A 13,825-nucleotide genomic window follows, 5' to 3' on the forward strand; every position below is an offset into this window, starting at 1 on the left:
TTTTGCTGCCAGCCAAAGGACAATTTTCTCTTCAAATCATTTCTAAGGAACTGTGACTATAACTCAAAGAATTCTAAAAACAAGAAACTGATTGGCAAGAGGAAAGATGAATGTGACTAGTCCGATGGACCTCCTAGGATCATCCGGAAGAGTAGGGGTTTCCTTATTGACTTCCTCTTAACTGCTCTGTCTTTAGATCACAAGGTCCAGTGTGGTATTTCCTAAGGAGGCAAAGAACTGCTCACTTAGGAATGCACGGAGGAGATGACTTATCATTTATAAGGGATAACTTGATAAATAGCACACAGACCATCTTCGTTGCCACTGAGAGCAAAATTATTATCTTGGTAGGTGTCATTCGACATTTTGGCATATATATAAAGTAATAAAGCAATGACAGCTTAAGAGCAGGCCGAGTTTGTATAAAGGTATGCTGCAATCTCACTGCAACTTAGTAGAATTTGCTGAAAAATATTTGGAGACATCAGAAAGTGATGCTGGTGCAGTTGGTTAAGAATATAATTCTCCCGATAGAATGAGAAGACTATTTTTTGTGATGGGATGATAATGATCAAATTCCCATAATATACGAGCAAGGACTTAGGGCAATGTGCTGATGAGTCTATACTTTTACTTCTATTTCTATTTACTCCTTATGTAGGCTCAATTGTAAAACACTAAATTTAAAGAGAGAAGGGACCTGGTAGTCTGATCTCAGTTTACACAGACACTTATATTTTTAGACTTATCCTTACTGGAAGGGGTACTTACTGATTTGTTTGTAAACATGGATCATAGACAATACAATGGTGCATTGTTTTGCTGGTAGGATAATTACAAATGGCCCACAAAGGCAAATATTGAGAGACAGACAGAGAGACAGGGAGGGAGAGAGGGCCAGAGAATTCACCTACAATTAAGTAAACAATCCACCAAAGTGAAGGTAATTGCTATAACTGGCAATGACAATTACTGCCCTTTTCCCAAATAGCAATTTAACAACAAATGCCCTTTTGCAATACCAACCTCATCTAGTATTTCTTAGCAGTCTCAGAACTATTTTGAATTTTCAAATGAAGGAGGCATTCCTAGGAAAGTAGACAATGAGCAGCCAGTCCCATGCTGACTTTGTGATTATTATCACCACATCTCCACAGCCTACTAAAAGTTTGAGGGTGAACTAAACCTTTCAGTTGATCTTTTTCCTCTCTGATAAATTTGCAACAATAATGAAGGCTACTGTTTTGCCCTAAAGCCTGTTTCTGGTTTTGCAAAATCTAATTCTTACATATCCATTCACTCATTTCAGTAAAACTTTGCTGAGGAGCAGCTACGTGCAAATGCTGTTCTAGATCGTGTTAGCAGGAGGAGGATGATTTCAACAAGGAAGAATTTGGCATTAATCCTGCCCTTGTAGGGCTCAGCGTTCAATACGGAAGGTAAAATGTATGCCTAAATAATGGAAGTGATACTTACTATTAGAAAGATACAAATTACACTGAAAAGGAAAGGAAGAGAGACCTCCCTTCCACCTGGAAGGATTAGACAAGCAGTTTCGGAGGAGATAACATCTGATCTAGGCCTTCCAGGACCATGAGGATTCAGAAGACAGAGATGAGACAGGGTACAGGTGGGCTGCTGGAAAGACCAAGGTAACGGTTTTAAGGCAGGCAGCCTCTACAGAAAAGGGAAGGTTAGTGTGGCAGAAGCTGAGGTCATCTGAAGGGAAAAGAGGTTGAAAATACAGTCTGGAACAAGTGGCAACACAGCATTGACAGAGTCCTCATTCTAGCTTCATGGTCTAACTATCTACAACAAAAATATATTTTCTCTCTCAAGTTTTTAGTAGGTAAGAGGAAAAGGAAAAAGTCTTATTGCACTGGTGTTAAGTTCTTCAAAAAAACAATTTTTTCAACTAGCTTTTTTTCCTCTAAAAGCAGGTTAAAAATAAATTTAAAGAGTCTAAACTTTCCATCTCCACTCCATCTCTAGACCCTTTCTCACTCTCCAGAAGTAACCACTGCCAAGAGTTCTCTTGTGTACCCTCCCCAAATATTCTGGGCAATATAATGTATACATGTAGACACACCCTCCTTCCATGCTCACTTCCACCCAATATTCAGTTTGTATTCATGTAATAGTACTATGTTACACAGTATTAATAATACTATGCTACACAGTAACATAGTGTTACACACGATGTTCCCGGTTACAACCTAGGAGATTTTTCCTCACCTGCCCATATAAGTCTATTTTACTCTTTTAAGTAGTAGTCTAATACTCTATTTTATGAAAGTACCATGGTTATTTAACAAGTTTCCTAGGCTTAGACTTGGTATTATTTGATTTTGCTATCACTTGGTGTTTAATTCTTAATAACAAAATGTTTAGTTACTTCTTTCAGGAGTTCAAGGGCTCCTGAAAGCAATGGGAAATCTCAAATTGCACATGCAGGAACCCACATGACAAATATGAAGCCGCTGAGAGGTTTATTGGTTTCACAATATACTTTAAGCATACATTTTACTTGTTGTGAACAGGAACCTGACATCCTCGGTCTACAGTTTGGTACACTTGATATTGCCAAGCTGTTTTCATGACAGTAAAGGGGATGGTTATTGGTGGAACACTAGCAAGATAATTCAGGAACACTGGCTGATTTTATAAGGTGATTTTAAAGGTACATTATATTGGAAAGTAAAAGGTAAGTACTAACTTGCAAGCGTCCATTGATAAAAATAAAGTTTTTCTCAAGTTGTAGAGTAATAATGCAACTTTGGTGTCTGAAGAAGGCATCACCAAAGGCGGTATGGTGTTTTAGATCACGCTGGCTCTAGAGTCAAGCAAGCCTGGATGGGATGCTGGCTCCCCTACTTTCTAATGTGTGATCACAGGTAAGTTATGAAGCCTCAGTTACTTTATCTGTAAAATGGGGCTAATACCTACCTCATAATGTTGTTGGTGGGGATTAAGATAGTGTAGCATATATAGATACTGTTCAGTAAACGTTAGCCATTATTTAGTGACTACCTAATACTAACTGTAGTATTTTAACAAATACCTACAGGGTGTACTATGTACCATGCAGTACTATCACTCTCTCCATCTCTCTTTCTCTCTCACATTCACACACACACATACCCCCCACTCATTTATTATTCCTAGCAGCTCTATGCGTTGGTACTAAAAAAAGTCTCCTTGCATGCCACTTTTCAAAGTCTGTTTTTAGATAAATTATCTTTTTCATTCCCACAACCACAACACAAATGAGATAGAAAATGGAAAACAAGAATCCAAAAGGTCTGGTATTATAATCAACCAAATAAAATTTAAACTATTGTTTTATACACATTGTACTTTTGTTTCACAATTAACATTTCAAAGAGATTGTTCACAAACTCAGTGTTAATAATAAACTGATATCTCAGAAGTGTTGTGAATTCTACTTTTGTTTTTTATGGTTTTCAACTTAAGGACTACATTATTAAAATAAAAATAATAATACATGCTAAGAAGTTATGAAAAAATAAAAAGCATTTATTGCTTTATCAGATTCTGTGTATTGCAATAAACATCATACTTACCCTTACCTAGTACTATGAGATGTGTTCTAGAGATTAATTTCCTATAAAATGTATGCCTTTAATAGAAATCTTCAGAAAATGTAACAAAACGTAACAAAACAAAACCCACCATTCTTCCTTGTCAATATTGATTTCTAATCCCTACTTCTGCTATGATGGAGTTATGGGTAAGACTCAGATAAAGAGGAAGTTACGGTGGCAGGAAATTCCTTTAGCATCTATTGCCTTTTATTTGGGTCCTTACTCCCAGGAAAACAGCTCAACAAGTACTCTTTACCCTGAGGTACTTGTGCCTCAGTACATCCCTGACTTGCAGCCTCAGGGTCCAGCCCCACTTTGTTCCCCATAGAGGATATATACCTGCAGAACTATGATAAATCAAGAGTGCCCACCAGCATCCTCAGAATTCAGAAAAATGCAAAATCCAGCACCATTCTTACAACAGGACAGGACTCACTGAATCTAACTGAATTAGAGTGTGTTAAACAGGGATGACAGCCATTATGGATAGGTTAAAAAAAAAAATGAGCTGCAAACTCATCCAAGAAAAAGAAATCACACCAACAAGTTTCCAGATGACTGCAGAGAAGGCTCCACACCCAGCCTCAGGGAGACACTAAGGAGCCTTCCCAGCTGCTGGTCCAAAGAAGCCTGGACAGTCTTGGACTCCTTTCCTGTGTTGGCCAGTGTGAGTCTGGAATGGAGCCTTGTACCAGATGAAATATCTTGATCCTGCCAACTGCTTCTTGGCTTTGAGCAGCTGTAGGAGCAGCTGGTTTTACAACAGTCACAGAGTGAAATCCTTGTCCTGAGGTAGGAGCGTCCTAAGTTTAGTGAGAAACTTAAAGTTTGAGCCTTTGTACAACTACCTTCATGAGATTTAGCTGAAGACTTGGTGTGTTGCACTTGTTATCCATGAATCTTACAAATAACTAAATGACCTATAATAGTTTCATCCAGGAAAAATCTTCCTTCAACTACAAAAGTAAATTTTTCTAATTCCCTGCTTTAATCAGACACTAAAGTGTCATGAGATAGGAGGTCAATTATCCCAGAGCCAGTATAGTTAAAAATCAATTGAATTCTAGGAATAGTAGATTGAATACAAGTACTTACTCCCTCTCCCTTGATATCCCAGTAAAAAGATTTTTTTTAAGGCGTAAAGCTACTAGGATAAAACATAATAGTAGACAATAATGAAATTTTTAAAGCTGGAAAGCAGACAGACCTGAACCATAAATCAGCGGTGGAAAAAGCCAAGACCAACTCAGTTTACCTCACAGAATCTCTAAAAGGCACTGCTGGCATGACTGAAAGTTGGGGATAATGGAAGGGGTGAGCTAAAATAGTGAGGATCTGTTGAACTTTTTTCAAGAAATAGCTAGATTCCCCAGACCAGGTCCTACTCCATAAAGCTGACTGGTTGGTCCTCTCCCATCCTGGCAACAATCTGAATATATATTCTTTGGAAAATATACAATATATGTTTCTAGGTGAGAGACTAGGCACAATTTGTGGGGAAGAGGCATACTCTAATGAAAACTGGGAACTGAGTGAACACATGCCTGCTGGGATAATCATTCCAGCCCTTTCCCCCCTACTTGGTTCCCAGAAAGATGGCGGTGAGGTCCAGGCCCCCAGAACAGGGGATTGGGAGCTGTTCTCTGGGTGATCTGAACAGCCAAAGAAGAGGGTCCTAGACAAATGACCCTGGTGGTTCCCAAGTAAAGGGCTCGAGAGCATCTTAAGTGACGCTATTGCAAACAAGCCCCACTCATGTGTGCCAGGCTCAAATCAGCCTTGTTTTTCCTCCATTCTTGAAGACAGCAGATAAAGAGGAACTATCTGGACATCTGGGCAAAGAGTCTAAGGTGAAAGACCCCAAAACAAACAAAAATCAGCTTGTACCTCAGGGATACAAAAGCAAAATCCAGATTGTGGAAAACTTTACAGAAATGGCCCTGTTTCTTAAATAAATGGCACAGAATAAAAGGAGAGAAATGGGAAAATATAAATTAAAAAAGACTTAAAATACATATCAACCAATTGCACTGTGTGAACCTTATCTGAGTACTGATCTGAACAACCCATATGTTTAAAAACATAACATAATCAAAGCAATTTAAATACTGATTGTATATTTGATGATATTAGGGAACTGTTGTTGACTTGTTTCTAGATACGACATATTGAGTTAAAAGAGTCCTTATATTTTAGAGATATATATTAAAATATTTAGGGATGAAATAATAAAAGAGTTGAGATTTGCTTCAAGACAATCTTGGTGGGGGACTGACTAAAACAACCATCCATAGAAGGAAGGAAACATAAAAATCTTTTTCTACTATTCTCTCTACTTCACGTTTTAAATTTTTCATAATGCAGAAAAAAAACTATCATTAGAATCCTCAGAGAAGATATTGAAATCATGAAACAGAACCAAAATAATATTAAAAAGAAACATTCTTAGAGTTTTTAAGTTCCTATAAATAAAAAATAGTAACAGAAATAAAACATTCAATAAGGAGGGGAAAAATTGAGGACATATCCCAAAAATTACAGTGAAACATTATAGAAATGAAAATAAAGGAAAGATTAAAAAACTTAGAGGACTAGTTTAGAAGGTCCAAAAACTGGGGGTAATAGGAATTCATCAACACAATAATGTAAAAAAAATTCCCCAAACTGAAGGCCATGGATTTCCTTTTTTTTTTTTTTTTTTTTTTGAGACAGAAGCTTGCTCTGTCCCCCAGGCTGGACATGATCTCGGCTCACTGCAACCTCCGCCTCCCGGGTTCAACCGATTCTCCTGCCTCAGCCTCCTGAGTAGCTGGGATTACAGGTGCCCGCCCCCACACCCAGCTAATTTTTTGTATTTTTAGTAGAGACGGGGTTTCACCATGTTGGCAAGGCTGGCCAGGCTGGTCTCAAACTGCCAGGTGATCCACCGGCCTCAGCCTCCCAAAGTGCTGGGATTATAGGCATGAGCCACTGCGCCTGGCCAAGGCTATGGATTTCTAAGAGAAAAGATTTCACCCAATGCCTGACACAATTGATGAAAATAGGCCCACATCAAGGCACGTCATTGTCAAACTGCAGGATATTGGGAACCAAGAGATTTGACAAGTTTCCAAAAAAAAAATTAACAAAACCCGGCTATATATAAAAGATCAGGAATCAGAAGCATATAGGACTTCACAACAGAAAAAAGCTAGAAAGAAATAGAGCAATACCTTCAAAATTGTGAAGGAAAATTATTGCTAGTATAAAGTTCTATATTCAACCAAACTACCAATCAAAGGTAAAAGTAGAATAAAAATATTTTTCAGAAATAAAGGTCTCAAAAATTTTATTTTCAGTCACCTTTTCTGAGCAGTAACAGCACATAAGTAAATCTAGAAAGAAGAAGAAATGGAATATAGGAAACAATGGATCTAGCAAAGAAGAGAGGTAGAGGAAATCCCCAGAAGGGTGATCAAGAAAGATTCCAAAATTAAAGCTACCCTTTATGCCTCAGTTTCCTTATCTGTGAAACAGGAAATTAATGATAGCAGCTACTTCATAGAGTTATTGTAAGGATTCTGCATAAAACACTTGGAGTAATGCCTGGCACTACTACATACTACTTGTATCTCTTGTAGAGATACAAGAATTACTGTTGTTACAACCATCAAAGAATTGATTTTTACACCAGGTTAATTTATAACTTGATATATTGCAATAACTTTTAAAAAAAGAAATCAATGTAATACACATTCTGAACTGAACATATTCCCAGCTTTGGAATGACTGAAAATAGTCACAGAACCATAGCGTTTTGGAGGTTTGCCTGGTTCTGAAATTTTTCTTGCACAATTTCCTTGTTTTGAAGAGGAAGGAACTGAAGCTCAGAGTGGCTAAGAAACTTGCTTAAAACTACATAGCCATTTAGAAGAGGAGTTGGGAGTAGCGCTCAGGTGTCTCATGTAAATGCACTGAAAACCAGAAGTGTAGCTCCTCAAGCAGTCTACTATCCTCAGAGAGTCAGAATTTCACATATACCCAAAAAAATCACCATAGAAATATGTTGTCCAATTCTGCCATATTACCCTAAAACCTGGCACTCAGCTCAAGTGGAAAGGCAACTTAGAAAGATGCAATCAGAATGATCAAGAGAGGAGGCTAGAGTTAGGTTCACTGAATTAGGCTGACAATATGGAAGACAATGTATCGAATTCACCATCTTACACAGTCTTTTAATTTTAGAAAGGACACGTTAGTTTACACACACAAAAAATATTAATGCCTAACACAGGGCAGCATGGATGGGCATTTCTGTTCCTGGAGTAATGGAATGGGCAGTAATATTCTTTTATCTCAGTTTTTGATGCGTTTTTTTGAAAGGATATCCACAGTTTGTAGGATTAGTAACCATTTCGGTCACTGCTTCTAAGGAAATGATGCTCCTGTCAAAAGCACATGGCAACAAGGACTATCTAGCCAGGCCAATGAAAAGCATGAGTTTCAAAGTCAGGGAACAAAAGGCAAGATCCTCGGAGAAGTGCTTTCTCCCTCACCTCACCACTGACACTCGTGGGACATTTGAGAGGGAATCAGGCTGGGCGAGAATTTTCTTAGTACAAATTCTATCATCTCTCTTAATCTTGTTCCAACTAAAAATAAGCCCTCCATACATTTGCAGAAAGTCCCATTCAACAGTTTGAGATAAAGTTATTTAAAAAGAAAATTGCCCATTTTCTTTTCACTGAATCTCAGTGGGAAAGTACATGCTAATTTCTCATCTTCAAAACACTGAAAATTTCTATGCTTCTTGAATATTTATTACAAACAAATTTGTAATCGCCCTTTGATGTAGTACACGCTCCACAGCAATCCAAAGGCCAAAGTAGTGATTGGCTGGGGTTAAACACCTCTTAATATTTTAACTGAGATTTAAAGTCACAGGTAGACTCCAAAAATACCAAAAAAAGTTATTTGCAAATGTTTTAATCCTTTTCACAAATGGTTATTTCAGTATTCTTGAATAATAAAAATATTTTCTCCTTCCTCTTTGTTGTAAGCATTAAGTACATTTTGAAAAATCACTCAGGCAATAAATATCAAAGTATGTACTTGTAACTTAGCCAAGTTAATAAAAAAAACTATTTATAAATATTTCACATTTCTTCTATGTAATAACAGAAACATACAAAAAGTTCAGTTTTAAAATGGAAAGTACCGGCACGTCAATACTCACAGAAAAAGTAGGATTCCAGTGTTTGCCAGGGCAAAGGCGAGTCCCAAAATCCCACTGCCCATAATGGCGTTGCTTAGGTTAAAAACAGACATGCCTAAGGAGGTTGTACCTGGAATCTGAACAAAGAAACCAACATTGACACTAAGCAAAATAATCCCCAAGAAAGTTCATCAAGCCAAAGCCTTTAATGCACTCTCAGGAACCAATATGGAAGTAAAATTCAAGAAAATCCATTCTTAGTTATCTAGTTATTTCCTTGAATGGATTTCAAGAGAAAATACATAAGGTATGAGGAATATCCTGGTGAATACAGGTAGTTATGCTTTTGGTATTATGCTACTTGAATTAAAAAGATTTGTCCCAATTTATATGATTAAAAAAATAAGCATACTTCATTATAATGATACTTACATACTCATCACACTTCTTTTTTTCCAAATGGCTGTTTGTGAGACTTCTTCTACTTTCACGATCAGAAATAAACTTGCTGTAAAGACATGCGTAATATATTTAACCTTATGATAATGATTTGAAGCTTGACATCTTTACTAAATGATATACTACTCACCAAAACATATATGAACAGTTATCAATCAGCTCTCTAAGAGTTTACAGCCCTATTCAACCACTAACTCCCCCCACTTTTTTTTTTTTTTTGCCATTATGAGTTGTCTATATTCTCGTTTTACCAAATAAACTATAAATGCCCCAAGGGCAGGAACTTTGCCTCATTCATTTTTATATCCTGCACTCTACCTAGTACAAAACAATGCCAATAACAGGTGCTCATCTTGAGACGAAATGAAAGACAACCATAAGTCAAAAACAGCTATACATTTTGAATCATTTTAATAATAAATTTAAACACTATATACAACATAAATTAATTTTTGTATAGTTTTTCCCTAAGTGGAAAATTAGATAATATCAAGACTACTATAAACCTGGTATTTAAAAGGATACTAGAGGTAAGTTTTCTTTTGAGCTTAGGTTCTTTGACTACAAAATTGTTAAATAGAAAGTCCCTCTCCCTTGCAGAAAAGAAAACAACTGTTTCACCATCAAACACTCCTTCAGCACCTGCTATATGCAAGTCACTGGAACAGGCACTGGGGAGACATGGGGGTAGGTAATAAATGATGCAAACAGGAGGCTACAGGGGTTCAGACTAGGAAATTATGGTGGGGAGGCAAGGCATATGGTCAATGGTGAGGGTCAGAGCCAAGGCTTTAAGAAAGCAAGGGACTTAGAACTTGAATTCAAATCCTCACTATCTCTGAGGGCCTGAGCATGCTACCTTAGTTTCCTCATCTGGGAAACAGAAGTTAACACTATTACATTATCTTATCAAGTTACTGGGAGACTTAAATGAGAGAGCACACGTTAAGCATCAGTCCAGCACCTGGCACAGAGTAACAGCAATAGATGTTAGACAGTCCTCTCCATGGGGAATATAGGACTTGAGATGGGAACAATTCAGCCAGGCTAAATGGAGTAAATGATGTACAAATATACAGAAGTAAGAATTTAAAATGCTTTAAGAATCATCAAATATATTCAGGGTGAATATCAAAACTTTATAGCCTAAATTTCCAATTTAAAAAAATTATCCAACAAATGATTTTGTCAAAGAAAAGTCCAACAACAGACGTTGGCGAGGATGTGGAAAAAAAGGAATGCTTATACACCATTGGTGGGAACTTAAATTAAGACAGTCTCTATGGAAAACAGTATGAAGATTCCTCAAAGAACTAAAAATAGAACACCATTCCATCTAGCAATCCCGCTACTGGGTATCTACCCAAAGGAAAGGAAACTATTATATCAAAAAAATACCTGCATTCATATATTTTTCACAGTACTATTCACCATAGCAAAGTCATGGAATCAAACTAAGTTTCCATCAACAGATGACTGGATAAAGAAAATATAGTGTAGATGTATACCACGGAATACTATGTCACCATAAAAAATAATAAAATCATGTCTTTTGCAGCAATGTGGGTCTATATGAAATGACTCAGAAACAGAACATCAAAACCTGAATGTTCTTACTCATAAGTGGGAGCTAAACAATGGGTCCACGTGGACATAGAGAGTGAAATAATAGACACTGGAGACTCCAAAGAAGGGGAAGGTGGGAGGGGGCAACGGATGAAACACTATCCAATGGGTACAATGTTTACTATTTTAAAAGCCCAAACTTCACCACTATGTACTATATTTGTGTAACACAAATGGACTTGTACCTCCTAAATCTATAAAAATAAAAAATTAAATGAAATTAAAAGTCCATGCATAGGCAAACTGCTGCATATATTAGTAAGATATGTTAAGGATGCTTTTTGGCTCTTCTAGTCTAGAAATTCAATTACCTGATTACGGTTAGAACTGATGACAGTGAATTTTGCATTAATAAATATAAAACCACTTGAACTGGACTAATTTAATGAAGCAATGATGCATGCCTATTTAAACTGTACATTAGATTTTAATATACTTTTTTCTGAGACAGAGTCTCACTCAGTCACCCAGGCTGCAGTGCAGTTGTACAATCTCCACTTCCCAGGCTCAAGTGATTCTAGTGCCTCAGCCTCCCAAGTAGCTGGGATTACAGTTATGCACCACCACGCCCAGCTAATTTTTGTATTTTTAGTAGAGACGTGGTTTTGCTATGCCAGCCAGGCTGGTCTTGAACTGCTGGCCTCCCAAAGTGTTGGGATTACAGGCATAAGCCACCGCACCCAGCCTCACACACTTTTTTCAATGATGCTATATTTCACAATAAAACATTTTTAAATGAAACATATGTAACATTGATGTTGATTTTATTCATTGACGTTTTTCGTCTTTATCCAAGGGATCTGGTTCTTTCAGGCATTATTTCTCCAAGTTTGTGTTATTTCAAACAAACTAACCAAAGTTAGGCAATACACTTATTACAAACTTACTCTGGGATCATCACTTGGTTTAAGCTATACAATCTGCGGACACTGCTTTTGGCTAGGACCTACTGGGGATCAAAAGGATGTGGAAGAAAAACCTTGGTCTCTTGAAACACAGGAGCTGACATTCGGCCAAGGAGAGACCATACCAGCTAACACCAGTATAGGAAGGAACGTCAGGCTGTGCAGATTAAGATGAGGTAAGGAGTCCAGAGAAGGAAAAAACCAGCACAGACTGGGATTAGCCAGAGGAAACTAAAAGACAAAAACCTAAGAAATAATATAGAATGTTCTTAGCAAGAGATTGACATAATAAAAGCAATATATTTGCAGGCAAACTCTGGTGGTTGTATATAGCATTGCTGCTAATAACTGGTTTGGCTTTTCTTTTGTCTTTAACGTTTTGAATCTTTCCACAGAACTGAGTTTACAGATCTGGCTGCAGAATGGCAGGGTAAAGCAGCCTTCCCTTTCACACAGGCTGCCCTAAGAAACGTGGGGACTGGACTTTCCAAAATGAAATTGAGTCAAAATATTTAAGTGTTGTTGTCAAAAGACTGTACAGTGTCCCTTGGTATTTGTAGGGGATTGATTCTAGGATATCCCTCTCTCTTCTTCAGATACTAAAACCCAAGGATGCTCAAGTCCCTAACATAAAATAGTTATAGAATTTGCATATAACCTATGCATATTCTCCTGTATACGTTAAGTCATCTCTAGACTACTTATAATACCTAATACAAATGCTAGGTAAATAGTTGTTATACTATATTTTTAAATTTGCATTTTTAAAATTGTTGTATTGTCAATTTGTGTTTGTTTTCTCAAATATTTTCAATCCTGAGTTGAATCTGCAGTTGCAGAACCCAAGGATATGGGCAGCCAACTATATTTCGTCAAGCTAATTTTATTATTATTATTATTATTTTAGAGACAAGTTCTTGCTTTGTTGCCCAAGCTGGAGTGCAGTGACACAATCATAGCTCACTGTAACCTGGAGCTCCTAGGCTCAAGTAATCCTCCTGCCTCAGCCTCCCAAGTAGCTGGGAGGACTACTTGGGGACTCCCAAGCCCACCACGCCCAGCTTATCTTTTAAAAAAAATTGTGTAGGGATGGAGTCTTGCTATGTTGCCCAGGCTGGTCTCGAACTCTTTGTCTCAAGTGATTCTTCCAACCTCGCCTTCCCAAAGTACTGGGATTACAGGTGTGAGCCACTGTGCTTGACCTAATCTGGCTAATTTTCATAACCAACTCAAGTCTACTAAGTCTATCCAGCAGTTTCCCTTTGCCTTTCTTGTGGAGGGACTTCTTTTCCGGAGAGAATTTCCATTATATTTAAATTAATAGAAAAGCCTAAACATTTTCAAACAAACCAAACAAAACACCAATAAACTGCCTGTTATGGAAGATCTAAATTCCAGGCCTGGTAACACTCCCCTGGGTTGGTAGCAAAGCATAGGTGAGCAGAGAAGAAAGAGATCCAGGCACTGGGACATGAGGGGGTATTCAGCCAGGTCAAACATTGTACAGTTGAAGCAGATAAAGAATAAGTCCCTGTATGACTGCCAGCTGTTTCCTGCAGAACTTCTGCATAATGAGAATAATGATACTGACTGACAGAGCTATTTTAATGAGTAACCGTTAAATAGCACATTAAAACCCATTATTTGTAGAGTGTCTCCTTGATTCTGTCTCTTTCAGTCTACTTTCTGCAACAAGACTTAATAGGTTTTCCCAAAAATCTTCACTGCCTCCCCCACTGAATAAGCTTCAAACACAAATTCCTCACCCTGCAATTCCAGGTACTACTTAATTTGATTTTGCCTCAATGTTCCAATCTTAGCTCCCCCTGCTCCTCCTGAGAGGGGCTGAGGGCTGAGATACGACCAGTGCATTCTGAGAGCAGAGAACGAAAAACAAGATGGCAGTAGGAATTCACTTTCCTTTGAGGAGGTCCTCTTTCTTCCTCTCAGCCAATCTTTCCCTATCAGTTCAAAACCCTCATCATCCACAAGTCTTCCACACTCTGGTTTGGAATTTTTGGACTGTGACCTACTTA

At 37.6% G+C, this 13,825-nt stretch overlaps 1 protein-coding gene across 15 annotated transcripts in view; it reads right to left on the reverse strand.

Annotated features, from left to right (window-relative positions):
- The window catches only part of SLC38A1 (solute carrier family 38 member 1), an 85,422-nt gene that overhangs the window by 36,358 nt on the left and 35,239 nt on the right, over positions 1-13,825 (reverse strand). For all 15 annotated transcript variants that reach the window (XM_024256287.3, XM_054526523.2, XM_024256290.3 and 12 more), the window contains 2 exon segments: positions 9,232-9,307; positions 8,821-8,936 (listed from right to left, as the gene is read on the reverse strand). In XM_024256287.3, coding sequence (XP_024112055.1) covers positions 8,821-8,936; positions 9,232-9,307 — 192 coding nt within the window.

This window comes from Pongo abelii, chromosome 10 (genome assembly GCF_028885655.2).
Source record: "Pongo abelii isolate AG06213 chromosome 10, NHGRI_mPonAbe1-v2.0_pri, whole genome shotgun sequence".
NCBI classification, from domain to species: Eukaryota; Metazoa; Chordata; class Mammalia; order Primates; family Hominidae; genus Pongo; species Pongo abelii.